We start from the raw sequence: 27,478 nt of genomic DNA, 5'->3' as shown, positions 1-27,478 counted from the left end.
TGCGTATGGATTATAAAGATTTGGATTACATCTAACGTTACGTTAGCTAATACAAATTATGTATTTTGTTAATATATTGTGTTTTGGTGTTTTATGGTTCTATAGGAGAAAATGCCTTTTGTGTCTCACCGTAACGTTAAATAAACTAAATGTTACAAAATGGTTAAACGATTAAAGAAGGTATTGTTAAGGGTTTAAACTATAGTCGTGTCTGTTAATCCTCCGAAGCGAGTTTGCAGCAGGAACAGAGATTATTTCTTAAATGAGTAACTGTTATAACATTAAACTGCATTTAATAAAATAAAATGCTAAATGTATTAATTAATAATTATTGTTATTTGTTGTTTATAACTTTTGATCTTGGCTTCGGGCATTTGAAATGATGTAGACTATTGAGAGTTTTCTCATTTGGAATGCTCAATATAATTTTTTTCACATAATCAGATGGTTCAGATGTGATCGTGATATCCTAGTAAATAATGGGTTGTATTATTTTTTATGTATTTAGCTAATAAAAGTGACTTTTTTTTTCTCTGATGTGCTGGCCATAGTGTTTGTTCTACTTCAGTCAGGTCAGGTATATGCAATCTGTTGATAGGTTATACCTGTAGACTTTCTACTGATATCAACTGTCTTTCACTTTAATCTCAATATTATTAACTCGTCTTTATCTTTAGGTTATGTTCCAAAAACATTTAAACTGGCAGTTATAAAACCTCTCATTAAGAAACCACAATTAGATCCGAATAATCTAGTAAATTATAGACCCATTTCAAATCTACCTTTTATGTCTAAAATACTAGAAAAAGTTGTGTCCGCCCAACTGGGCTCTTTCTTACAAGAAAATGACGTCTATGAAAAGTTTCAGTCTGGGTTCAGGCCGCATCATAGCACTGAAACTGCGCTCGTTAAAATCACAAATGATTTACTTTTAGCTTCTGACCAAGGCTGTATCTCAATATTAGTTTTACTTGATCTTAGTGCTGCGTTCGATACTATAGATCATACAATACTCTTAGATCGATTACAAAATTATACTGGTGTTCAAGGACAAGTATTAAGCTGGTTTAGATCGTATTTATCTGACCGCTACCATTTTGTTTATTTAAATGGAGAAAAATCGATCATAACTCCAGTAAACTATGGAGTGCCGCAGGGATCTGTGTTAGGCCCTCTATTATTCTCAATATATATGCTGCCACTTGGAAATATTATAAGGAAACATGGAATTAGTTTCCATTGTTATGCTGATGACACTCAAATCTATATTTCATCACGGCCGGATGAAAACGCTAAATTATCCAAATTGACAGAGTGTGTTAAAGATATAAAAGATTGGATGACGCGTAATTTTCTTTTATTAAATCCAGACAAGACAGAGGTACTACTTATCGGTTCAAAAAAACACCCACAAAACCTCTCACAATACAACTTTAACATAGTAGGATGTCCTGTTACTTCATCCTCTACAGTAAAAGACCTGGGTGTTATATTAGACTGCAACCTGTCTTTTGAAAATCATATTTCATATGTTACAAGAACAGCCTTTTTCCACCTTAGAAACATTGCTAAGCTACGTAACATGCTATCAGTTTCTGATGCAGAAAAGTTAGTTCATGCATTCATGACTTCGAGACTAGATTACTGTAATGCGTTATTAGCCGGTTGTCCTGCATCCTCAATAAACAAGCTACAGTTAGTCCAAAATGCCGCCGCTAGAGTTCTAACTAGATCAAGAAAATATGATCATATAACACCGATTTTATCATCACTACATTGGTTACCTATAAAGTCCCGTATTAATTACAAGGTATTGCTACTGACTTATAAAGCCCTAAACGGCTTAGCTCCAGTCTATTTAACGGATCTTCTATCGCCCTATAATTCATCGCGCTCTTTAAGGTCACTAAATTCGAGGCTTTTGGTCATACCTAGGATATCCAGATCCACCAAAGGAGGGAGAGCATTTTCACATTTAGCTCCAAAACTCTGGAATAGTCTTCCGGATACTGTTCGTTGCTCAGACTCGCTCTCCCAGTTTAAAACTAGATTAAAGACGCATCTCTTCAGCCAGGCATTCATATAATACTTTTAATCTTACAGTTAAATCCGACCTCTAGCATATAAACGCCAGAGGAGAACTGGCCCCCGACTGAGCCCGGGTTCTCCCAAGGTTTTTTTTTCTCCATTAGGTCACCTGATGGAGTTTTTCGGTTCCTTGCCACTGTTGCCTTTGGCTTGCTCAGTTGGGGATATTTAATTTAATTAATCAATCAACGATACTATTGATCAGCATTACCAAACGTAGACGTTCCACTAGAAACAAACATTGATGTATTGTTCTAATTTATTGCTGTGAAGCTGCTTTGATACAGCCTGTGTTGTGAAAAGCGCTATATAAATAAACTTGACTTGACTTGACTTGACTTAATCAGATAGTCCTAAAATATATCTACTAACGCTTAGTTGAGAATGTCTATTACTGATCATATATTAATCTGTTGATAGGTTATAGACTTTCTACTGATATAAACTCTTTTTCAATTTAATTAGATAGTCCTAAAATGTATCTACTAACGCTTAGTTGAGAATGTCTATTAATAGTCTATTAAAAGCAACAAATAAGCAACTACGTGTAATCTTTAGTTGACTATCAACAGATTTTCTACAAATGGTTAAAACATTTTTAAAAACAGTTTTAAATCAGCTAAAATAATCATTAATTTGATGCACATGAGACCCCTTGAGTAGGATATACAGTATCATATACTTCATATGCTGACATGACTGTTGACATTTAACTGACAGATTGATCTTGAGTTGTTGGTACTCAATCTACAGAAAGTTAGTTGACAATTGAAAGTTAGTCGCCAATTGGTTAATACCCTTTTGCAAAATAACATTGACAGTCAACAGGCACTTTTTTGTAAAATCTGTAGATTAACACATGAATTGTACCTTATAGTCTATAGGCAGTCAGTTGAACGTATGTTACTTGTCTGTTGAAACAGTGTTGTTGAATGTCAACTGATGCACTGTTGACAAGCTACTGAATGGCTACTAATAACTAGTAAAGTCTCAACAAACAGACTATCAAAATAAAGTGTTACCTTATATTTGTCTAATTTTATTGTCTGATTTGTTTTCATTTTATTTACATGATAATACTAAACATATTTATTGCTGTGTTAAGTTTTTTACTTATTAAGTTTTTTTACTGTGACACAAAAACAGTCCTTTTCAAAAAAAAGTTTTAATGACGTCGTTTCATGGAAACACTGCCCTGGCATGACATTTTTATTGATCTAAAAAAAAAATGTGTTTGTTTAGCTGGTGTTGTACAATTTTAATTTTTCCCGTGTTTAACAGGACAAACAGGTTCAATGTGTATCTGCAAGTGCGTGTGCATTCCATTGTAACAAAAGACAAATGTTTACAAACTTGTAAAATAAATCCACTTTTCACACAATGAGCCACTTTACTCCACTTGAACTATTGAGGTACAGAGATACAAACAGTACTTTCTTATTTGTTGTGCTTTGTGATCTACAGGAATGTTTAGCAACCTCAGCTCTGTTTTCTGAAACATAAAATCAAGCTTTTTTCTTCAGAAATAATTTCATTGTGTTAAATTCAACAATGCCCAAGACATAGTTCGTCCAAAAAATGATAATTCTGTCATCATTTACTCACCCTCATGTTACTCCAAACCTCTAGTTGTATACAATATACTCAGAAATTGTACTTAAGTTAGTACAGATGTACATGTCACAGTCATGTTCGGTTTAGTTCTATTTTGTTTCGTTCCTGCATGTGCCTGTCTGAGTTTTTGTTAGTTTATATGGCTACCCATTAGTTAATCATTAATCGGGTTTGGTGCGCACCAAACAAGTGGTCTAAGACCACTGAAAAAATGGGTCTCGGTCCGCTTCGGATTAAATATGAATGCAACATGGACAAAATATATGTAAACGAACCAAAAACAGGAAGATGAGACCCTAAAAAGACCCTATACTGTCACAGTGTCTGGTTTTGTGTATCCCCGGGTAACCACTAGAGGTCCTCTTCCCCCACGGTGTCATTCACTCATGAACTGCATTTCCCATAATCCTTTGTCTGAACTCATCACTGATCATTGCACACAGCTGTTTCCACTCACATTGTTTGTACCTGTCTATTTATACCCTGTCTGTTTCTGTGATTGTTGTGGATTCCTTGTTTAATGTCTTTTTGCACTTCTCTGTTCCACTCCTGGTTGTTTTTTTGTTTATCGGACTGTCTTGTATGGATTTTTGACCTTTTGCCTGGCTGGATTGTGAGTACGGATTACCCCATTAAACTGCACTTGGACCTTACCTTTTTGTGTGTGCATCCCATGACATATACATCATAAAAGCCGACCAATCAGGTTGAGCATATCCCGATACCTTTTAGGTATCTTTAGGTTCGGCCAAATTGAACGCTAAGCGAGCCAGGACTAAATGTTGTTTTTTTTTGGTCTGGACCAAACAAACCAACTGAACCAAGCAAACCTCCATGTTTAGTTCAGTTCTGTGTCCAGTCTCATTAATGCTTTGTGTTATGCTTAGATTCCAGTGATCTCCTGTGTGTTTACGTATTAGATTATTAAATACTATTTTGTTACTCCTGCGTCTTTGTATGATCTACACAGCCACCTCGTAACAAATTTTACTCAATTAAAATTTTTGGTTACACTTTATTTTAAGGTGACAGTTACATTGTACTTACTCACATAAGTACTGAGTAATTTTAATAAACTTCATGTTCTTTACTATGGAGTTACGGTTAGGGTTAGGGTTTGATTTAGGGTCAGCTACTTGTAGCTATGCATAATTTACTGTTATTACAACAGTAAGTACATGTAGTTACGTGTAACTAAGTCCACCTAAAATAATAAAGGTATCCATAATATATTGTACAAATGCATTTAAAAGTAAAAAGTAAACACTTTTGATTTTTAATTTTTTTGTGTTTTTTTTAATGCAAAAACTTTGTAAAGAAACCTCCCTGGTGAAAAATATATATATATATATGCTAAGTATACTTGCAGCCAGACTAATTATCAGTATACTTCAAGTGTGTTAATGATTTGTTAACTTGAAGTGTGCTATTTTCAAACAACTAATTTTGTACTAAGCATATTTTTGTTGTAATTAAATTGTAGTAAAGCATAACTTTAAGTGCATTTAGTGTACTTTTGAGTACTAAATTGGATCTTCAAGTATACTTAGTAGACTTTAAGCATATGCCTGTGTAGGGACAAATTACATACTTGATTAGTGATATTAAAGTGTACTTTATTTGTGTTACAAGTACATTACAAAATTATTACAAATGTCTTTGAAACATACAAGCAATATACAATAACACACACACATATATATGTTTATATATTTATTTAGCGTTTTTGCCTTTTATTAGGATAGGACAGTAGCTAGACAGGAAGTGAGGTGGGAGACAGGATCTGGAAAGGTCCACGAGCTGGGACTCGAACTCAGGTCTCCCGGAGCACAACGGCGCTACATGTCGGCGCACTTTCCCACGAGGCTATTGTGGTGTGATATATTTCAGTAAAAAGTATAAAGTCATTAATACCTTTGGCTTATTCCAAACACTACAAATTGTATACTTTGTTTTCAATAACAAATGTACATTAATAGACAAATAAAACTTAGCTATACTTTGTACAAAATACTATTGTATATAATGTATTTTGAAAGTATACTTTCAATGCATTGTTACAATAATAATTTCCAGCACACAGTTAAAATATACCTCAAATATATTTTTAATAAAGTGCAAATAAATACACTTTTAAAAAAATAAATTGAAAAAATAAACCCGGGGTGGAACGGCACCGTGTAATGAGGTGAACACTGTTCCACTCCTGAGGGGCTCCTGAGCCTTCTTCGCAAGCGGAACGTTCCGCAGATCGGCCTTGCACTTGGAAGACTTCTGCTGAGGGTGCCATCCCGCACCCCACTCTCTGATGCCACATTAGCTGCCCCATTGAACTAGTCCCGTCCGAATAGGGCTTTACTTTAAGCTATTGCATCTCTGTAGTTTCACAGTAAACAGTAAAATAAGTTAGTAAAATCAACTTAATCTTTACAACTCATCATCCAGAATGACTCTGTGATGTCTGCCCCACTGTGAATTATCACCCTTTTGCTCCACTCACACACTTCAAAGACACTTGGGACATCTGATTGTTCTCAATGAGAGAACAGTACAGATTTGTCAATGAATTCCCTTAAAAAAAGTTCTCTCCACTAATTCATTGACAAATCTGCCTAATAATAATAAAAATACATTTTATTTATAATGTGCTTTTCTAAAACTCAAAGCGCTACAGACAGCAAAAGCAAATAAAATACAGAAGTACAAGAGTAATACAAAAATAATTATGACAGTCTGTATTACAGTATACATAAGCAATATTAAAAATATGTACGTTTTTAACAACTTCTTGAAACTGGCTAATGTGGGAGTATCTCTAACAATAAAAGGAAGTGCATTCCATAACCTGGGTGCAGCAACAAAGAAAGATTTCTCCCACATAGATTTTGTGATTTTTTGTGTTTTTATTTCCTGCACACACTCCGAGAGATTTTTAGAGGTGACTGTGTCCCGTTCTAAACCCAGACTGAAAAGGTTCGAAAAGCTTATTGGATGACAAGTGTGAGTGGAGTTGTGCCACAACAACACATTCCAAACCCTTAGCAAGAAGGGGCAGATTTGAAATAGGCCTGTAATTTGATAGGTCTGACTTATCACATAATGAATGAACATGCATTTCCCCAGTACATGTTGTGTATTATTACTGTTTGTATGTTGTTGTTTTTTTTATATTGTATAATGTTATGCATGCCTGATGATAGATCTAGTGGTCAATGTAGCCCCGTCTAGGTGGTGTCTTCTATCAAAATATTCCTCATTTAATAACTCACACTTTGGTGGATTATCGCCTTTTTCCGTATGCATCACATGGCACAAACTCATATGAAAACATAACCTCATAAAATAGTTTTATTTTCAGAAATACTAAAAGCACCTCATGAACTTTCTTCGATCTACTCAACATTAAAAAGTCACCAGAAACAAAAATCGTATTTTCTTTTTGCAAGTTTAGATTTCAGAGTTTGCTCAGGTGACAATTACGCATGACTGAGAATGTCCCTTATTACACTTTCAGACATATACCGGTTGCTCAATAAGAAACTTGAATTGGTGTTATGAAGGGCGTCATGAACAATGAAGGCGTTAAAATGTGATAAGAGAGTGTGTGGGTGTGTTGGAAACAGGTTAGCAGGACTATTTAAGAGCAGGACTGCAGGTGTCCGTGTTGTCAGAGATGAAGATGAAGATGATCCACATACTCTGTGTAGCATTTGTCATCTCTCTTCTAATGAGTGGTAAGACCTTTTTGTTGGATAATTGATACTTTAGGATGCCTAATAATTCATTTTGACTAACATAACTATTGCTTACTTTTATGCAACTACGTTTTATATTGCATGTACACTTTTTGGTTACACTTTATTTTAAGGTGTCATTGTTATAGTGTAATTATATATTTAAGTACTAAGTAATATTAAGCAACTACATGTACTTACTATAGGGTTAGATTAGGATTTGGTTGAGGGTTAGTTGAATGTAATTATGCATAATTTACTAATTTACTAATTACTAAGCAGAGGTGGGAAGAGTAAAAAATATTCTACTCAAGTAAAAGTACTACTACTTCAATGAAATTTTACTTAAATACAACACTGTAAAATCCAACAGTGGTTCTTCTTACTAAAACTTTTTAGTTAACTTTACTTAATGTCTTAACTTAATTGTAAAAATCTAGTAATCTGTACTATTCACATACTATGTTTTATTTACTCAGAAAACCCAAGTAAAGATTAATTGATTGGTTTGAGTGTGCTTTTTGAGGCAGGGAAATTCCAAAAGATATGAATAAAAGATATGAATAAAAGATATGAATAAAAGTGATGTTTATTCAGCCAGCGCACATACCTGTATTTACATCCTGTTTTCGGTCGAAGTCCACAGTAGTCGATTGTCGAGTTCACGCGCATAGGTTTAGTTACCTAGTCACTTTTATTCATATCTTTCACATCTACTGCAGTCAGATTCACCCGTGTTCACTCTGAAGGAATCACTCACATGACCTGTGCACTTGTAATGACACATCAAGGATGTTAAGAGGCTAAAAGCAGGTTTAAAACTTGCCCCATTGAAGTCAACAGGGTGCAAATTTTAAAAAGAGGATAACACGGTGTAGGCAACACCGATTTTTGTCGTTGTTCTCTGTACTGACAGCACTCCAAATTTACAAAAAAATGAGCTCAATGTTAAAATTGACCAGAGTTCTCCTTTAACAGCAGGGGTGGGGTGGGGGACTCTCCTGTGTGGGGTTGTAAAGGTATGAGATTTTCATGGTATGATAACCATCTCAGAAAATATCACAGTTTACGGTATTAATGAATTATTAAATAAATAAACTGTATTATTAAATCATCAGTTAAATGAATGAAAACAGGATTTTTTTTTTTTTTGGTTGAACAAATGCTTTTATCATAACAAACTTGAAACCATTTGTTTGTTCAATAAAACATGTCTAATCAACTAAATTCGATCAATGATAATGAATTAGATTAAAAACTTATTTTTAACATTGTTAATTTATATACATTTTTAAGAATAATAGAGTCATTGTAATGTATTCCACTGGAGGCAAGTGTAGATTAGAATCCAAGTGCAGTTTATTTACAAAATGTGATCAAACTTAAAACAAAGGCATGGCGTGGCATAAAACTCAAGGTAGAAACATAAACATGAACGTGACACTTACCAAAATGTTACAGTGAAACAAAACTTGACAAAGACACATGGCAAACATGAGGGCTTAAATACACACAAGACTAATGCCAAGACAAGGGACACCTGTGAACAATGAAACAATGAATCGAGGACAACATGACACATCCGACAAGGGAACACATAGCAAGATCACATGACTTGAACAGGATATCACATGACAGACATGAAACAGGAACATGAAACATAACCAAATCGTGACATACAACCCCCCCACCCCCCAACATGAAACATAACAAAAGTCCCGGAGGGCGGTCTTGGGGGAGGGACACACACACACACACAAAATAGCCAGCCCGTTCTCATCCCAAGGCGTCATATACTGACGCTTTTGACATTTCATCAACATCGAATGCACTTGGCACCCTTTAGCGTCAATATGAGACGCAGATAGATATGGGCCAGAAGGCGCCTCCTAGCGGTCTAACCCTAACCCTACCCCAGACCTAAACCTACCCATAACCGAACAAAGCTCTGTGCGTGTCATATTGACACTAAAGGGTGCCATGTGCGTTCGCTGTAGACGAAATGTCAAAAGCATCAGTATATGACGCCCTAGGATGAGAATGCGTTGAAATAGCTGTGGCGATTATCATAAGTGCTGTATCATCCGGAGCTCACTCAGGCGCAGCAGCGATCTTGTCCGAAGACACAGGCACGGCTGACCTGGCATGAACAGTCTCTGGCTCGGCAGGCATGACGTGAACAGATTCAGACCCGGAGTCGGCAGGCATGACGTGAAGAGACTCAGGCTTGACAGGCTTGACGTGAAGAAACTCAACGTTTACTGTGGGTTTTGCGGACAAGGAGCCCTGCAAGACCACAGTACCCTCCAAGCCAGAGCCTCTTCACATCATGCCTATTCAAATTTTATGTCATTAAAAATTTTCTCCTAGCTAAACCAAACTTTCATTTTGACGAGCTGTAGTGAAGACCTGTCTCAGAGTGTATTTGACATTTTCTCAAATAAAATTATGAAAATGTTCAGGCGTTCTCCCAGAGCAGCTCTGGAAATGTTCATGTATTCATGTAGGCTACTCATCATATTATTTGTGAGATGCTGATAACAGCATGAGCGCGTTGTGTACTTGAGTAGCCTATGTAGCTAGAAACAGCAGCTCATTCATACAGACACACAAAACAAGCTGATTATATATTTACATAGCAGTATTTTTGTGCTTTAATATTCACAGACCATGTGGCGATTGGATTTATTGCACATCTCTACTTTCGATTTATTCATCCATCCATCCATCACTTGTCATGTTTTACGTGACATCTGCGTTATTTAGGCTAAATTCAATTTTAATGACTGGATTCCTAGATTCCCTCTGCATCACGGAATTCATTCTGCTTTAAGTTATAAACGGGACATCTGCACGGAGGGATGGTGTTCTCTGTTTCCTCCTTTTGCATCCACTTTGCATTCACGTTTTTTTGCTAATTGGATACCTATCCTCAAGGACAACCTTGTTTCTACATCCAAAGTATTCCAATACTGGCAATACTGTTCGCTTCATAAAATAATTGGACGGCGTTTTGCTTTCAGCTGGGTCTGCATCACCTTTTTGCACGTTTGTTTTCCCACCCTTCAATCAATGCAATAGTTTCCGGAGAGCGATTTTTCCCCCTTGTATTATTTTTTTACTCAGTAACGGATATGATTTAAAATGTAGCGAAATACAATACTTCAAACAAAACATAGTTAAGTAAAAGTAAAATTATAGAAGAAGCACACACAGTAGAAGTAAAAAGTAGAAGTACACACAGAAAAACTACTCAATTACGTAATGTGAGTAATTTTCATTTGTTACTTTTCACCTCTGTATAGTAAGAATACATGTAACATATGTAACAAGGACAATGTAAAATAAAGTGTTACCCACTTTTTTTCTCCACTTAAGTTATCGGTAACTAAACTTTGTTTCTTATTTTCTAGGGTGTGGCGCACAACTGGATGGTAACTAGTTTCAACAATTTAAGTAGCCAAGATCCTTTAAAAATGACCAACTGTTTGTCTAAAATGTGTTTTCTTTACCTTGTCCATTGTCAGTGTGTGGCAAAGCACGTTTCAACACAAGGATAGTGGGGGGACTGAATGCACCTGCTGGGGCTTGGCCATGGCAGGTCAGCCTTCATAGGAGCGGGAGACATTTTTGTGGTGGATCCCTCATCAACAATCAATGGGTTCTGACAGCAGCTCACTGCTTTAACAGGTAATTATAATAAACCAACCCTTGCAATTATTTAAAAAACAAACATTCATTCAATTGATGTGGAGAATGCTTAAAACTTCCTTTTCTATCATATTCCAGTGTTTCGACATCTGGCCTAATTGTGTACCTGGGCCGGCAGACTCAGGAAGGAACAAATGCAGATGAGGTGTCCATAGGTGTCTCTAGGATCATAAAACACCCAAACTACGATAGCAGCACTAACGATAACGACATCACTCTTCTGCAACTGGCTTCGCCAGTGAATTTTACTGACTTTATCAGTCCGGTCTGTCTGGCTTCCTCAAACAGTGTGTTCTTCAACCGAACCTCCAGCTGGGTCACAGGATGGGGAACGATTCATTCAAGCAGTACGTATTTAATTTAACTAACCTCGATGAGAGTCACAGGATACTGTACTATCGCAATAGTTGACGTATATTTTATCATTTTATGTGTTTCTCAGCTCCCCTGCCTTCACCGCAAACTCTACAGGAAGTGGATGTGCCTATTGTTGGAAACAGGCAGTGTAAGTGTCTTTATAGTGTCTCAACAATCACAGACAACATGATATGTGCTGGACTATTGGAAGGGGGCAAAGACTCCTGTCAGGTAACAACTCCTATACTTCTGTTTGTGTTACTTCATATAGTTTTAATGTGCTGCTGATATTGCATTTGCGACAGACCACTCCATTGGAGGTATAGCCTCGCAACCCTTCACCGTTCCTCCGTCAAGGGTAGTGAGGGGGGAAAGCTATTCGGGCAGTTTCTGGCAGAGAAAGGTGCCGTCCACTACCTGGTAAGCTCTCCATGCACTTCGGGAAAGAAAGGCACTGGGGCGGTGAGCTGAGAACCAGTGCCGGAGCACACAGGGGAATGACCGCGGCAACACTGAACAGTGAACTGAAACAGTGAAGCACTCACTTTTTCGCCCTCTAACCAGCCGTCAACAACACAGAAAATTGATGCTGTTAAAACAGCAGTTGAGAGCTCAAAGCTCGCGATCACCGCTGCACTCACACTGCACTGGGAGAGTCTTCATAGAAGAACACCGACACACACGCTCGTTGTAAACAACAGCACTCTTCAGAGACATCGAAGTCGATCGGCTCCGAAGCGAAAGACAAGTGGTGCGTGCATCCGCTTCCGTGTTTATACCCGAGCTGCGGGGCGGAGCGCGAGATGCAATTCACGCAGGCCAATGTACATTGGCTCATTTGAACAATACTCGAAGATGACAGGCTCCCTAAGCGTATCGTATCAGTCGTAACGTACGACCACGTCGAACGTGAGCGACTGAAAGGGAACTTCCCTGCACAGTCAATGACTTAGTATATTGTATTTTATATTAGTTTTGCAAGCAGAAATGTAATATATATATATATATATATATATATATATATATATATATATATATATTGTTTGTACTGTGATGAAGAAGACGTGAGATTGTTTTATAGACCAGGGCTTTTGAAACTTTTTAATGCCAATGACCCCCAAATATTATGATCCCCTTCCAAAGGCAGCCAAACATTTTTATATTTTCATAAAAGACCCAAGTATACTGTGTGAGAAACTGTGTGGTATAAAGGCAATATTTTGTTTGCAAAATTAAATAATTGGTTTTTATACAGCTAGGTGAAATTAACTCATAACTGAAAATTGCAACTGAACAATGAAGAAGTTTACAGATGAACAGATAAGGACGATCCCCCATTCCTTAAATATAAATACAGCTATATATACAGTATATTCATACAATACTATAATACCACATAATATGTGAGAAAAAGTGTGATTTTGTTGTTGGCAAAAATAAATAATTGGCTTTTATATTGTTAGTTTACTAAAGCTAATGCAAAATTTGAAAAATATCATCTGGAAAATATTGTATTAAGCTTTTTTACTTACATTTTGTAAAATCTTTTCCCCCCTCATTTTCCTCTCACTAGAATATTCTTTACTTTTTTGTTTGAAAACCCCTGGTATAGACATACGTGTGTGTGGTCATTGTCTTGTTGTAGTTTTCATGTGACAAGTCTTCCAACCATAACAGTATAATTTTCAATGACGAGTGTTGATCCTCCATAAAAAGAGAAGCACTAAAATCTTCAGGACATTTCCTAACATAAGACTGACTTGACGCTTTAAACATGCAATAACAAGGATGTCATCTTCCCATTATTCCTTCATATTATATATAACAGCTGTGAACTACAACTGGAATAGATGTGTAGAACAGATTACTTGGCATGTCACTAACCTGTTCTTCATCCTACAGGGTGACTCTGGAGGTCCTATGGTCAGCAAACAGGGTTCGGTCTGGATCCAGTCTGGAGTTGTGAGCTTTGGCATAGGTTGTGCTGAACCCAACTTACCTGGTGTGTATGCCAGAGTTTCTAAGTACCAGAACTGGATCAATGAGCATATCACCACCAACCAGCCAGGCTTCATTACGTTCACCTCCAATGGTACTGACAGTGACCTGAGCACCAGCTGTACTGATGTGCCTGCCATTACGACAACTACTGCCCCTCCAACTACAACTGTCCCAAGTGAGGTTCCTTCAAGTTATAAGATCCTGAATAAAACATGCATGCATTGTTCACTTGGCAACTTTTCCAAGGACTCGTGTGGATTAAAAGTGTACTTGATTTCAAAGTGTTTTTACTTAAAGGGGAACTTGGAAACTCTAGCCATTTCTTCGCTGATTTTCAATTTTGTTGTCGCATGTTTTCTCAGTGAGCTCCCCCTAAAGCTCTGGGGCGTATATTTCACAAGACTGTCGTAAAAACCAAACTCACTTGCGGCACCCTCCTCCCCCTTTCTACCGCTGCTCATGTGCATTTGTTATTATCGGAGCCGGCCAAAGTTATCGTGTGGAGCTATGTCTACACAGGTGTGTAATACATCGTACACAGTATCATAGAACATTGACATGTACATTTTGTATTGTGTTATCAACCATAAGCCGTAAGAGGGGTGGGCGGATGAAGCTAGCAAACATTGCCACTTATTCTTATCTTCCTCTCCCTCACCTCCTCCGCCGAGAACTGTCTCTTTGGTCTTTTCGCTGGAACATCTGAAGAGTGATCCATCGTCACTTGTTCTTATAGCTAGCCGGCGTGGCTAACCGGTATTGGGGGGGCGTGTGTGTTTATGTCGAATTGCCGTAAAGCAGTTCATGTTTCTCACTCGTTCCTGCTTCTCACGAGACTTCCTATTTCCAACTAACCTGGACGTTAGTCCCCATGTTGCAAGGTTGGTATTCCGCCTGGGAACGCTGGGGGGAGCGGGGAAAGTCACCATTCTCACCAAAACAGGTTATTTAACCATCCAAATGATTTCTAAACGGTTTTATTAAGTTGAAATAGTTGCCAAGTTCCCCTTTAAATTCAGGTAAACACATATTTAATATTGCTAGTGAAGGACATTCATGTAGTCATATTCAAGCAAGGTGAAAGAGGCACAGGGCTCCAGACCCAATGCGACAAATAAAATAGCTACAATAATTTAAAATGCATTCAAAATTAGCAACACTTTCATCAGATATCATCATTTCATTAGAGTTCCTAAATGCAACAATGTACAAACAAATTACTTATGAACCAGTTCATTTTAATACGCCAGTAAAAAGTATTAATGAAAAAGCATTATGCTTATGACTTCAGACTTAGTATAATAATAAATACTATATACTATAATGTATAATATGTATAATATACACTTACGGTGTGCTGAAATACTACTGAAAATTCATGATCCTAACCTTCACCTCCTTGCTGAAATATCAGCTGGCCAGACAGCGATTCATCTTTTCTGTATCATTTAAATACTGATGTCTGGGAACTAGAGGTTTGACAGTGGTGAAGTATTTTTTACTTTAGTCAAGTACATTTTTCAAGTGTCTGTACTTTATCAGTGTTTTTCTCTGGAAAACTTTTACTTCACACCATTCCAAATCATAATGTCGTACTTTTTACTGCACTACATTTCATAAATAAAAGTCCATGGTCTAATTTTTTTTTTGTTTTTGTTTTTTTACATTTGATACTTAAGAACATTAGAAGTTGTGTACTTTCTTGCTTGTACTCAAGTAAAACTTTCAATTGCTTTTACTTGAGAAAAAAAAGAAAGTACTAGATTTCCAATGTAATTAAGTATTAAATGAAATTCAATATGAAACATAGTGCAGTAAAAAGTACGACATTATGCTTTGGAATGTTGTGAAGTAAAAGTTTTCCAAAGAAAAACACTCTGATAAAGTACAGACACTTTTAAAAATTTACTTAAGCAGAGTAAAAATACTTCACTACTGTCTGCCTCTGCTGTGCACAATTTAAGTTGCCAAATTCCTTTAAAAATGACCAACTGTTTGTCTAAAATTTGTTTTCTTTACCTTGTCCATTGTCAGTGTGTGGCAAAGCACGTTTCAACACAAGGATAGTGGGGGGACTGAATGCACCTGCTGGGGCTTGGCCATGGCAGGTCAGCCTTCATAGGAGCGGGAGACATTTTTGTGGTGGATCCCTCATCAACAATCAATGGGTTCTGACAGCAGCTCACTGCTTTAACAGGTAATTATAATAAACCAACCCTTGCAATTATTTAAAAAACAAACATTCATTCAATTGATGTGGAGAATGCTTAAAACTTCCTTTTCTATCATATTCCAGTGTTTCGACATCTGGCCTAATTGTGTACCTGGGCCGACAGACTCAGGAAGGAACAAATGCAGATGAGGTGTCCATAGGTGTCTCTAGTATCATAAAACACCCAAACTACGATAGCAGCACTAACGATAACGACATCACTCTTCTGCAACTGGCTTCACCAGTGAATTTTACTGACTTTATCAGTCCGGTCTGTCTGGCTTCCTCAAACAGTGTGTTCTTCAACCGAACCTCCAGCTGGGTCACAGGATGGGGAACGATTCATTCAAGCAGTACGTATTTAATTTAACTAACCTCGATCAGAGTCACAGGATACTGTACTATCGCAATAGTTGACGTATATTTTATCATTTTATGTGTTTCTCAGCTCCCCTGCCTTCACCGCAAACTCTACAGGAAGTGGATGTGCCTATTGTTGGAAACAGGCAGTGTAAGTGTCTTTATAGTGTCTCAACAATCACAGACAACATGATATGTGCTGGACTATTGGAAGGGGGCAAAGGCTCCTGTCAGGTAACAACTCCAATACTTCTGTTTGTGTTACTTCATATAGTTTTAATGTGCTGCTGATATTGCATTTGCGACAGACCACTCCATTGGAGGTATAGCCTTGCAACCCTTCACCGTTCCTCCGTCAAGGGTAGTGAGGGGGGAAAGCTATTCGGGCAGTTTCTGCCAGAGAAAGGTGCCGTCCACTACCTGGTAAGCTCTCCATGCACTTCGGGAAAGAAAGGCACTGGGGCGGTGAACTGAGAACCAGTGCCGGAGCACACAGGGGAATGACCGCGGCAACACTGAACAGTGAACTGAAACAGTGAAGCACTCACTTTTTCGCCCTCTAACCAGCCGTCAACAACACAGAAAATTGATGCTGTTAAAACAGCAGTTGAGAGCTCAAAGCTCGCGATCACCGCTGCACTCACACTGCACTGGGAGAGTCTTCATAGAAGAACACCGACACACTCGCTCGTTGTAAACAACAGCACTCTTCAGAGACATCGAAGTCGATCGGCTCCGAAGCGAAAGACAAGTGGTGCGTGCATCCGCTTCCGTGTTTATACCCGAGCTGCGGGGCGGAGCGCGAGATGCAATTCACGCACGCCAATGTACATTGGCTCATTTTAACAATACTCGAAGATGACAGGCTCCCTAAGCGTATCGTATCAGTCGTAACGTACGACCACGTCGAACGTGAGCGACTGAAAGGAAACTTCCCTGCACAGTCAATGACTTAGTATATTGTATTTTATATTAGTTTTGCAAGCAGAAATGTAATATATATATATATATATATATTGTTTGTACTGTGATGAAGAAGACGTGAGATTGTTTTATAGACCAGGGCTTCTGAAACTTTTTAATGCCAATGGCCCCCAAATATTATGATCCCCTTCCAAAGGCAGCCAAACATTTTTATATTTTCATAAAAGACCCAAGTATACTGTGTGAGAAACTATAATACCACATAATATGTGAGAAAAAGTGTGATTTTGTTGTTGGCAAAAAATAAATAATTGGCTTTTATATTGTTAGTTTACTAAAGCTAATGCAAAATTTGAAAAATATCATCTGGAAAATATTGTATTAAGTTTTTTTACTTACATTTTGTAAAATCTTTTCCATCCTCATTTTCCTCTCACTTTCCCCCCTAAAATATTCTTTACCTTTTTGTTTGAAAACCCCTGGTATAGACACAAGTGTGTGTTGTCATTGTCTTGTTGTAGTTTTCATGTGACAAGTCTTCCAACCATAACAGTATAATTTTCAATGACGAGTGTTGATCGTCCATAAAAAGAGAAGCACTAAAATCTTCAGGACATTTCCTAACATAAGACTGACATGACGCTTTAAACATGCAATAACAAGGATGTCATCTTCCCATTATTCCTTCATATTATATATAACAGCTGTGAACTACAACTGGAATAGATGTGTAGAACAGATTACTTGGCATGTCACTAACCTGTTCTTCATCCTACAGGGTGACTCTGGAGGTCCTATGGTCAGCAAACAGGGTTCGGTCTGGATCCAGTCTGGAGTTGTGAGCTTTGGCATAGGTTGTGCTGAACCCAACTTACCTGGTGTGTATGCCAGAGTTTCTAAGTACCAGAACTGGATCAATGAGCATATCACCACCAACCAGCCAGGCTTCATTACGTTCACCTCCAATGGTACTGACAGTGACCTGAGCACCAGCTGTACTGATGTGCCTGCCATTACGACAACTACTGCCCCTCCAACTACAACTGTCCCAAGTGAGGTTCCTTCAAGTTATAAGATCCTGAATAAAACATGCATACATTGTTCACTTGGCAACTTGTCCAAGGACTTTTGTGGATTAAAAGTGTACTTGATTTCAAAGTGTTTTTACTTAAAGGGGAACTTGGTAACTCTAGCCATTTCTTCGCTGATTTTCAATTTTGTTGTCGCATGTTTTCTCAGTGAGTATCATAGAACATTGACATGTACATTTTGTATTGTGTTATCAACCATAAGCCGTAAGAGGGGTGGGCGGATGAAGTTAGCAAACATTGCCACTTATTCTTATCTTCCTCTCCCTCACCTCCTCCGCCGAGAACTGTCTCTTTGGTCTTTTCGCTGGAACATCTGAAGAGTGATCCATCGTCACTTGTTCTTATAGCTAGCCGGCGTGGCTAACCGGTATTGAGGGGGCGTGTGTGTTTATGACGAATTGCCGTAAAGCAGTTCATGTTTCTCACTCGTTCCTGCTTCTCACGAGACTTCCTATTTCCAACTAACCTGGACGTTAGTCCCCATGTTGCCAGGTTGGTTTTCCGCCTGGGAACGCTGGGGGGAGCGGGGAAAGTCACCATTCTCACCAGAACAGGTCCAAATGAAACCATCCAAATGATTTCTAAACGGTTTTATTAAGTTGAAATAGTTGCCAAGTTCCTCTTTAAATTCAGGTAAACACATATTTATATTGCTAGTGAAGGACATTCATGTAGTCAAATTCAAGCAAGGTGAAAGAGGCACAGGGCTCCAGACCCAATGCGACAAATAAAATAGCTACAATAATTTAAAATGCATTCAAAATTAGCAACACTTTCATCAGATATCATCATTTCATTAGAGTTCCTAAATGCAACAAGGAACAAACAAATTACTTATGAACCAGTTCATTTTAATACGCCAGTAAAAAGTATTAATGAAAAAGCATTATGCTTGTGACTTCAGACTTAGTATAATAATAAATACTATATACTATAATGTATAATATGTAAATATACACTTACAGTGTGCTGAAATACTACTGAAAATTCATGATCCTAACCTTCACCTCCTTGCTGAAATATCAGTTGGCCAGACAGCGATTCATCTTTTCTGTATCATTTAAATACTGATGTCTGGGAACTAGAGGTTTGACAGTGGTGAAGTATGTTTTACTTTAGTCAAGTACATGTTTCAAGTGTCTGTACTTTATCAGTGTTTTTCTCTGGAAAACTTTTACTTCACACCATTCCAAATCATAATGTCGTACTTTTTACTGCACTACATTTCATAAATAAAAGTCCATGGTCTAATTTTTTTTTGTTTTTGTTTTTTTACCTTTGATACTTAAGAACATTAGAAGTTGTGTACTTTCTTGCTTGTACTCAAGTAAAACTTTTAATTGCTTTTACTTGAGAAAAAAAAGAAAGTACTAGATTTCCAATGTAATTAAGTATTAAATGAAATTCAATATGAAACATAGTGCAGTAAAAAGTACGACATTATGCTTTGGAATGTTGTGAAGTAAAAGTTTTCCAAAGAAAAACACTCTGATAAAGTACAGACACTTTTAAAAATTTACTTAAGCAGAGTAAAAATACTTCACTACTGTCTGCCTCTGCTGTGCACAATTTAAGTAGCCAAATTCCATTAAAATGACCAACTGTTTGTCTAAAATGTGTTTTCTTTACCTTGTCCATTGTCAGTGTGTGGCAAAGCACGTTTCAACACAAGGATAGTGGGGGGACTGAATGCACCTGCTGGGGCTTGGCCATGGCAGGTCAGCCTTCATAGGAGCGGGAGACATTTTTGTGGTGGATCCCTCATCAACAATCAATGGGTTCTGACAGCAGCTCACTGCTTTAACAGGTAATTATAATAAACCAACCCTTGCAATTATTTAAAAAACAAACATTCATTCAATTGATGTGGAGAATGCTTTAAACTTCCTTTTCTATCATATTCCAGTGTTTCGACATCTGGCCTAATTGTGTACCTGGGCCGACAGACTCAGGAAGGAACAAATGCAGATGAGGTGTCCATAGGTGTCTCTAGGATCATAAAACACCCAAACTACGATAGCAGCACTAACGATAACGACATCACTCTTCTGCAACTGGCTTCACCAGTGAATTTTACTGACTTTATCAGTCCGGTCTGTCTGGCTTCCTCAAACAGTGTGTTCTTCAACCGAACCTCCAGCTGGGTCACAGGATGGGGAACGATTCATTCAAGCAGTACGTATTTAATTTAACTAACCTCGATGAGAGTCACAGGATACTGTATTATCGCAATAGTTGACGTATATTTTATCATTTTATGTGTTTCTCAGCTCCCCTGCCTTCACCGCAAACTCTACAGGAAGTGGATGTGCCTATTGTTGGAAACAGGCAGTGTAAGTGTCTTTATAGTGTCTCAACAATCACAGACAACATGATATGTGCTGGACTATTGGAAGGGGGCAAAGACTCCTGTCAGGTAACAACTCCAATACTTCTGTTTGTGTTACTTCATATAGTTTTAATGTGCTGCTGATATTGCAATTGCGACAGACCACTCCATTGGAGGTATAGCCTCGCAAACCTTCACCGTTCCTCCATCAAGGGTAGTGAGGGGGGAAAGCTATTCGGGCAGTTTCTGGCAGCGAAAGGTGCCGTCCACTACCTGGTAAGCTCTCCATGCACTTCGGGAAAGAAAGGCACTGGGGCGGTGAGCTTAGAACCAGTGCCGGAGCACACAGGGGAATGACCGCGGCAACACTGAACAGTGAACTGAAACAGTGAAGCACTCACTTTTTCGCCCTCTAACCAGCCGTCAACAACACAGAAAATTGATGCTGTTAAAACAGCAGTTGAGAGCTCAAAGCTCGCGATCACCGCTGCACTCGCACTGCACTGGGAGAGTCTTCATAGAAGAACACCGACACACTCGCTCGTTGTAAACAACAGCACTCTTCAGAGACATCGAAGTCGATCGGCTCCGAAGCGAAAGACAAGTGGTGCGTGCATCCGCTTCCGTGTTTATACCCGAGCTGCGGGGCGGAGCGCGAGATGCAATTCACACACGCCAATGTACATTGGCTCATTTGAACAATACTCGAAGATGACAGGCTCCCTAAACGTGATCTCAATCAGTCGTAACGTACGACCACGTCGAACGTGAGCGACTGAAAGGAAACTTCCCTGCACAGTCAATGACTTAGTATATTGTATTTTATATTAGTTTTGCAAGCAGAAATGTAATATATATATATATATATATATATATATATATATATATATATATATATTGTTTGTACTGTGATGAAGAAGACGTGAGATTGTTTTATAGACCAGGGCTTTTGAAACTTTTTAATGCCAATGACCCCCAAATATTATGATCCCCTTCCAAAGGCAGCCAAACATTTTTATATTTTCATAAAAGACCCAAGTATACTGTGTGAGAAACTGTGTGGTATAAAGGCAATATTTTGTTTGCAAAATTAAATAATTGGTTTTTATACAGCTAGGTGAAATTAACTCATAACTGAAAATTGCAACTGAACAATGAAGAAGTTTACAGATGAACAGATAAGGACGATCCCCCATTCCTTAAATATAAATACAGCTATATATACAGTATATTCATACAATACTATAATACCACATAATATGTGAGAAAAAGTGTGATTTTGTTGTTGGCAAAAATAAATAATTGGCTTTTATATTGTTAGTTTACTAAAGCTAATGCAAAATTTGAAAAATATCATCTGGAAAATATTGTATTAAGCTTTTTTACTTACATTTTGTAAAATCTTTTCCCCCCTCATTTTCCTCTCACTAGAATATTCTTTACTTTTTTGTTTGAAAACCCCTGGTATAGACATACGTGTGTGTGGTCATTGTCTTGTTGTAGTTTTCATGTGACAAGTCTTCCAACCATAACAGTATAATTTTCAATGACGAGTGTTGATCCTCCATAAAAAGAGAAGCACTAAAATCTTCAGGACATTTCCTAACATAAGACTGACTTGACGCTTTAAACATGCAATAACAAGGATGTCATCTTCCCATTATTCCTTCATATTATATATAACAGCTGTGAACTACAACTGGAATAGATGTGTAGAACAGATTACTTGGCATGTCACTAACCTGTTCTTCATCCTACAGGGTGACTCTGGAGGTCCTATGGTCAGCAAACAGGGTTCGGTCTGGATCCAGTCTGGAGTTGTGAGCTTTGGCATAGGTTGTGCTGAACCCAACTTACCTGGTGTGTATGCCAGAGTTTCTAAGTACCAGAACTGGATCAATGAGCATATCACCACCAACCAGCCAGGCTTCATTACGTTCACCTCCAATGGTACTGACAGTGACCTGAGCACCAGCTGTACTGATGTGCCTGCCATTACGACAACTACTGCCCCTCCAACTACAACTGTCCCAAGTGAGGTTCCTTCAAGTTATAAGATCCTGAATAAAACATGCATGCATTGTTCACTTGGCAACTTTTCCAAGGACTCGTGTGGATTAAAAGTGTACTTGATTTCAAAGTGTTTTTACTTAAAGGGGAACTTGGAAACTCTAGCCATTTCTTCGCTGATTTTCAATTTTGTTGTCGCATGTTTTCTCAGTGAGCTCCCCCTAAAGCTCTGGGGCGTATATTTCACAAGACTGTCGTAAAAACCAAACTCACTTGCGGCACCCTCCTCCCCCTTTCTACCGCTGCTCATGTGCATTTGTTATTATCGGAGCCGGCCAAAGTTATCGTGTGGAGCTATGTCTACACAGGTGTGTAATACATCGTACACAGTATCATAGAACATTGACATGTACATTTTGTATTGTGTTATCAACCATAAGCCGTAAGAGGGGTGGGCGGATGAAGCTAGCAAACATTGCCACTTATTCTTATCTTCCTCTCCCTCACCTCCTCCGCCGAGAACTGTCTCTTTGGTCTTTTCGCTGGAACATCTGAAGAGTGATCCATCGTCACTTGTTCTTATAGCTAGCCGGCGTGGCTAACCGGTATTGGGGGGGCGTGTGTGTTTATGTCGAATTGCCGTAAAGCAGTTCATGTTTCTCACTCGTTCCTGCTTCTCACGAGACTTCCTATTTCCAACTAACCTGGACGTTAGTCCCCATGTTGCAAGGTTGGTATTCCGCCTGGGAACGCTGGGGGGAGCGGGGAAAGTCACCATTCTCACCAAAACAGGTTATTTAACCATCCAAATGATTTCTAAACGGTTTTATTAAGTTGAAATAGTTGCCAAGTTCCCCTTTAAATTCAGGTAAACACATATTTAATATTGCTAGTGAAGGACATTCATGTAGTCATATTCAAGCAAGGTGAAAGAGGCACAGGGCTCCAGACCCAATGCGACAAATAAAATAGCTACAATAATTTAAAATGCATTCAAAATTAGCAACACTTTCATCAGATATCATCATTTCATTAGAGTTCCTAAATGCAACAATGTACAAACAAATTACTTATGAACCAGTTCATTTTAATACGCCAGTAAAAAGTATTAATGAAAAAGCATTATGCTTATGACTTCAGACTTAGTATAATAATAAATACTATATACTATAATGTATAATATGTATAATATACACTTACGGTGTGCTGAAATACTACTGAAAATTCATGATCCTAACCTTCACCTCCTTGCTGAAATATCAGCTGGCCAGACAGCGATTCATCTTTTCTGTATCATTTAAATACTGATGTCTGGGAACTAGAGGTTTGACAGTGGTGAAGTATTTTTTACTTTAGTCAAGTACATTTTTCAAGTGTCTGTACTTTATCAGTGTTTTTCTCTGGAAAACTTTTACTTCACACCATTCCAAATCATAATGTCGTACTTTTTACTGCACTACATTTCATAAATAAAAGTCCATGGTCTAATTTTTTTTTTGTTTTTGTTTTTTTACATTTGATACTTAAGAACATTAGAAGTTGTGTACTTTCTTGCTTGTACTCAAGTAAAACTTTCAATTGCTTTTACTTGAGAAAAAAAAGAAAGTACTAGATTTCCAATGTAATTAAGTATTAAATGAAATTCAATATGAAACATAGTGCAGTAAAAAGTACGACATTATGCTTTGGAATGTTGTGAAGTAAAAGTTTTCCAAAGAAAAACACTCTGATAAAGTACAGACACTTTTAAAAATTTACTTAAGCAGAGTAAAAATACTTCACTACTGTCTGCCTCTGCTGTGCACAATTTAAGTTGCCAAATTCCTTTAAAAATGACCAACTGTTTGTCTAAAATTTGTTTTCTTTACCTTGTCCATTGTCAGTGTGTGGCAAAGCACGTTTCAACACAAGGATAGTGGGGGGACTGAATGCACCTGCTGGGGCTTGGCCATGGCAGGTCAGCCTTCATAGGAGCGGGAGACATTTTTGTGGTGGATCCCTCATCAACAATCAATGGGTTCTGACAGCAGCTCACTGCTTTAACAGGTAATTATAATAAACCAACCCTTGCAATTATTTAAAAAACAAACATTCATTCAATTGATGTGGAGAATGCTTAAAACTTCCTTTTCTATCATATTCCAGTGTTTCGACATCTGGCCTAATTGTGTACCTGGGCCGACAGACTCAGGAAGGAACAAATGCAGATGAGGTGTCCATAGGTGTCTCTAGTATCATAAAACACCCAAACTACGATAGCAGCACTAACGATAACGACATCACTCTTCTGCAACTGGCTTCACCAGTGAATTTTACTGACTTTATCAGTCCGGTCTGTCTGGCTTCCTCAAACAGTGTGTTCTTCAACCGAACCTCCAGCTGGGTCACAGGATGGGGAACGATTCATTCAAGCAGTACGTATTTAATTTAACTAACCTCGATCAGAGTCACAGGATACTGTACTATCGCAATAGTTGACGTATATTTTATCATTTTATGTGTTTCTCAGCTCCCCTGCCTTCACCGCAAACTCTACAGGAAGTGGATGTGCCTATTGTTGGAAACAGGCAGTGTAAGTGTCTTTATAGTGTCTCAACAATCACAGACAACATGATATGTGCTGGACTATTGGAAGGGGGCAAAGGCTCCTGTCAGGTAACAACTCCAATACTTCTGTTTGTGTTACTTCATATAGTTTTAATGTGCTGCTGATATTGCATTTGCGACAGACCACTCCATTGGAGGTATAGCCTTGCAACCCTTCACCGTTCCTCCGTCAAGGGTAGTGAGGGGGGAAAGCTATTCGGGCAGTTTCTGCCAGAGAAAGGTGCCGTCCACTACCTGGTAAGCTCTCCATGCACTTCGGGAAAGAAAGGCACTGGGGCGGTGAACTGAGAACCAGTGCCGGAGCACACAGGGGAATGACCGCGGCAACACTGAACAGTGAACTGAAACAGTGAAGCACTCACTTTTTCGCCCTCTAACCAGCCGTCAACAACACAGAAAATTGATGCTGTTAAAACAGCAGTTGAGAGCTCAAAGCTCGCGATCACCGCTGCACTCACACTGCACTGGGAGAGTCTTCATAGAAGAACACCGACACACTCGCTCGTTGTAAACAACAGCACTCTTCAGAGACATCGAAGTCGATCGGCTCCGAAGCGAAAGACAAGTGGTGCGTGCATCCGCTTCCGTGTTTATACCCGAGCTGCGGGGCGGAGCGCGAGATGCAATTCACGCACGCCAATGTACATTGGCTCATTTTAACAATACTCGAAGATGACAGGCTCCCTAAGCGTATCGTATCAGTCGTAACGTACGACCACGTCGAACGTGAGCGACTGAAAGGAAACTTCCCTGCACAGTCAATGACTTAGTATATTGTATTTTATATTAGTTTTGCAAGCAGAAATGTAATATATATATATATATATATATTGTTTGTACTGTGATGAAGAAGACGTGAGATTGTTTTATAGACCAGGGCTTCTGAAACTTTTTAATGCCAATGGCCCCCAAATATTATGATCCCCTTCCAAAGGCAGCCAAACATTTTTATATTTTCATAAAAGACCCAAGTATACTGTGTGAGAAACTATAATACCACATAATATGTGAGAAAAAGTGTGATTTTGTTGTTGGCAAAAAATAAATAATTGGCTTTTATATTGTTAGTTTACTAAAGCTAATGCAAAATTTGAAAAATATCATCTGGAAAATATTGTATTAAGTTTTTTTACTTACATTTTGTAAAATCTTTTCCATCCTCATTTTCCTCTCACTTTCCCCCCTAAAATATTCTTTACCTTTTTGTTTGAAAACCCCTGGTATAGACACAAGTGTGTGTTGTCATTGTCTTGTTGTAGTTTTCATGTGACAAGTCTTCCAACCATAACAGTATAATTTTCAATGACGAGTGTTGATCGTCCATAAAAAGAGAAGCACTAAAATCTTCAGGACATTTCCTAACATAAGACTGACATGACGCTTTAAACATGCAATAACAAGGATGTCATCTTCCCATTATTCCTTCATATTATATATAACAGCTGTGAACTACAACTGGAATAGATGTGTAGAACAGATTACTTGGCATGTCACTAACCTGTTCTTCATCCTACAGGGTGACTCTGGAGGTCCTATGGTCAGCAAACAGGGTTCGGTCTGGATCCAGTCTGGAGTTGTGAGCTTTGGCATAGGTTGTGCTGAACCCAACTTACCTGGTGTGTATGCCAGAGTTTCTAAGTACCAGAACTGGATCAATGAGCATATCACCACCAACCAGCCAGGCTTCATTACGTTCACCTCCAATGGTACTGACAGTGACCTGAGCACCAGCTGTACTGATGTGCCTGCCATTACGACAACTACTGCCCCTCCAACTACAACTGTCCCAAGTGAGGTTCCTTCAAGTTATAAGATCCTGAATAAAACATGCATACATTGTTCACTTGGCAACTTGTCCAAGGACTTTTGTGGATTAAAAGTGTACTTGATTTCAAAGTGTTTTTACTTAAAGGGGAACTTGGTAACTCTAGCCATTTCTTCGCTGATTTTCAATTTTGTTGTCGCATGTTTTCTCAGTGAGTATCATAGAACATTGACATGTACATTTTGTATTGTGTTATCAACCATAAGCCGTAAGAGGGGTGGGCGGATGAAGTTAGCAAACATTGCCACTTATTCTTATCTTCCTCTCCCTCACCTCCTCCGCCGAGAACTGTCTCTTTGGTCTTTTCGCTGGAACATCTGAAGAGTGATCCATCGTCACTTGTTCTTATAGCTAGCCGGCGTGGCTAACCGGTATTGAGGGGGCGTGTGTGTTTATGACGAATTGCCGTAAAGCAGTTCATGTTTCTCACTCGTTCCTGCTTCTCACGAGACTTCCTATTTCCAACTAACCTGGACGTTAGTCCCCATGTTGCCAGGTTGGTTTTCCGCCTGGGAACGCTGGGGGGAGCGGGGAAAGTCACCATTCTCACCAGAACAGGTCCAAATGAAACCATCCAAATGATTTCTAAACGGTTTTATTAAGTTGAAATAGTTG

The 27,478-nt window shown here is 38.4% G+C and overlaps 2 protein-coding genes across 2 annotated transcripts in view; both read left to right on the top strand.

The window, feature by feature from the left end:
• The window catches only part of mcrip1 (MAPK regulated corepressor interacting protein 1), a 362,891-nt gene that overhangs the window by 44,709 nt on the left and 290,704 nt on the right, over positions 1 to 27,478 (top strand). The window lies entirely within an intron of this gene.
• Positions 1 to 27,478, top strand: part of LOC307166337 (uncharacterized protein) — a gene marked incomplete at both ends in the record, with an annotated part of 60,468 nt that overhangs the window by 4,798 nt on the left and 28,192 nt on the right. The window contains 15 exons of the mRNA XM_079884636.1: positions 11,226 to 11,494; positions 11,590 to 11,735; positions 13,407 to 13,680; positions 15,540 to 15,702; positions 15,802 to 16,070; positions 16,166 to 16,311; positions 17,780 to 18,053; positions 19,737 to 19,899; positions 19,999 to 20,267; positions 20,363 to 20,508; positions 22,182 to 22,455; positions 24,315 to 24,477; positions 24,577 to 24,845; positions 24,941 to 25,086; positions 26,555 to 26,828. Of these exons, the coding sequence (XP_079740762.1) occupies positions 11,226 to 11,494; positions 11,590 to 11,735; positions 13,407 to 13,680; positions 15,540 to 15,702; positions 15,802 to 16,070; positions 16,166 to 16,311; positions 17,780 to 18,053; positions 19,737 to 19,899; positions 19,999 to 20,267; positions 20,363 to 20,508; positions 22,182 to 22,455; positions 24,315 to 24,477; positions 24,577 to 24,845; positions 24,941 to 25,086; positions 26,555 to 26,828 (3,245 nt within the window). The remainder of the gene's footprint in view (positions 1 to 11,225; positions 11,495 to 11,589; positions 11,736 to 13,406; positions 13,681 to 15,539; positions 15,703 to 15,801; positions 16,071 to 16,165; positions 16,312 to 17,779; positions 18,054 to 19,736; positions 19,900 to 19,998; positions 20,268 to 20,362; positions 20,509 to 22,181; positions 22,456 to 24,314; positions 24,478 to 24,576; positions 24,846 to 24,940; positions 25,087 to 26,554; positions 26,829 to 27,478) is intronic.

Source organism: Squalius cephalus (genome assembly GCF_949319135.1).
Source record: "Squalius cephalus genome assembly, chromosome: 1".
Taxonomy (NCBI): Eukaryota; Metazoa; Chordata; class Actinopteri; order Cypriniformes; family Leuciscidae; genus Squalius; species Squalius cephalus.
Note: the sequence above shows the minus strand (reverse complement) of the source record. Positions and strands in the feature narration are given on the sequence as shown.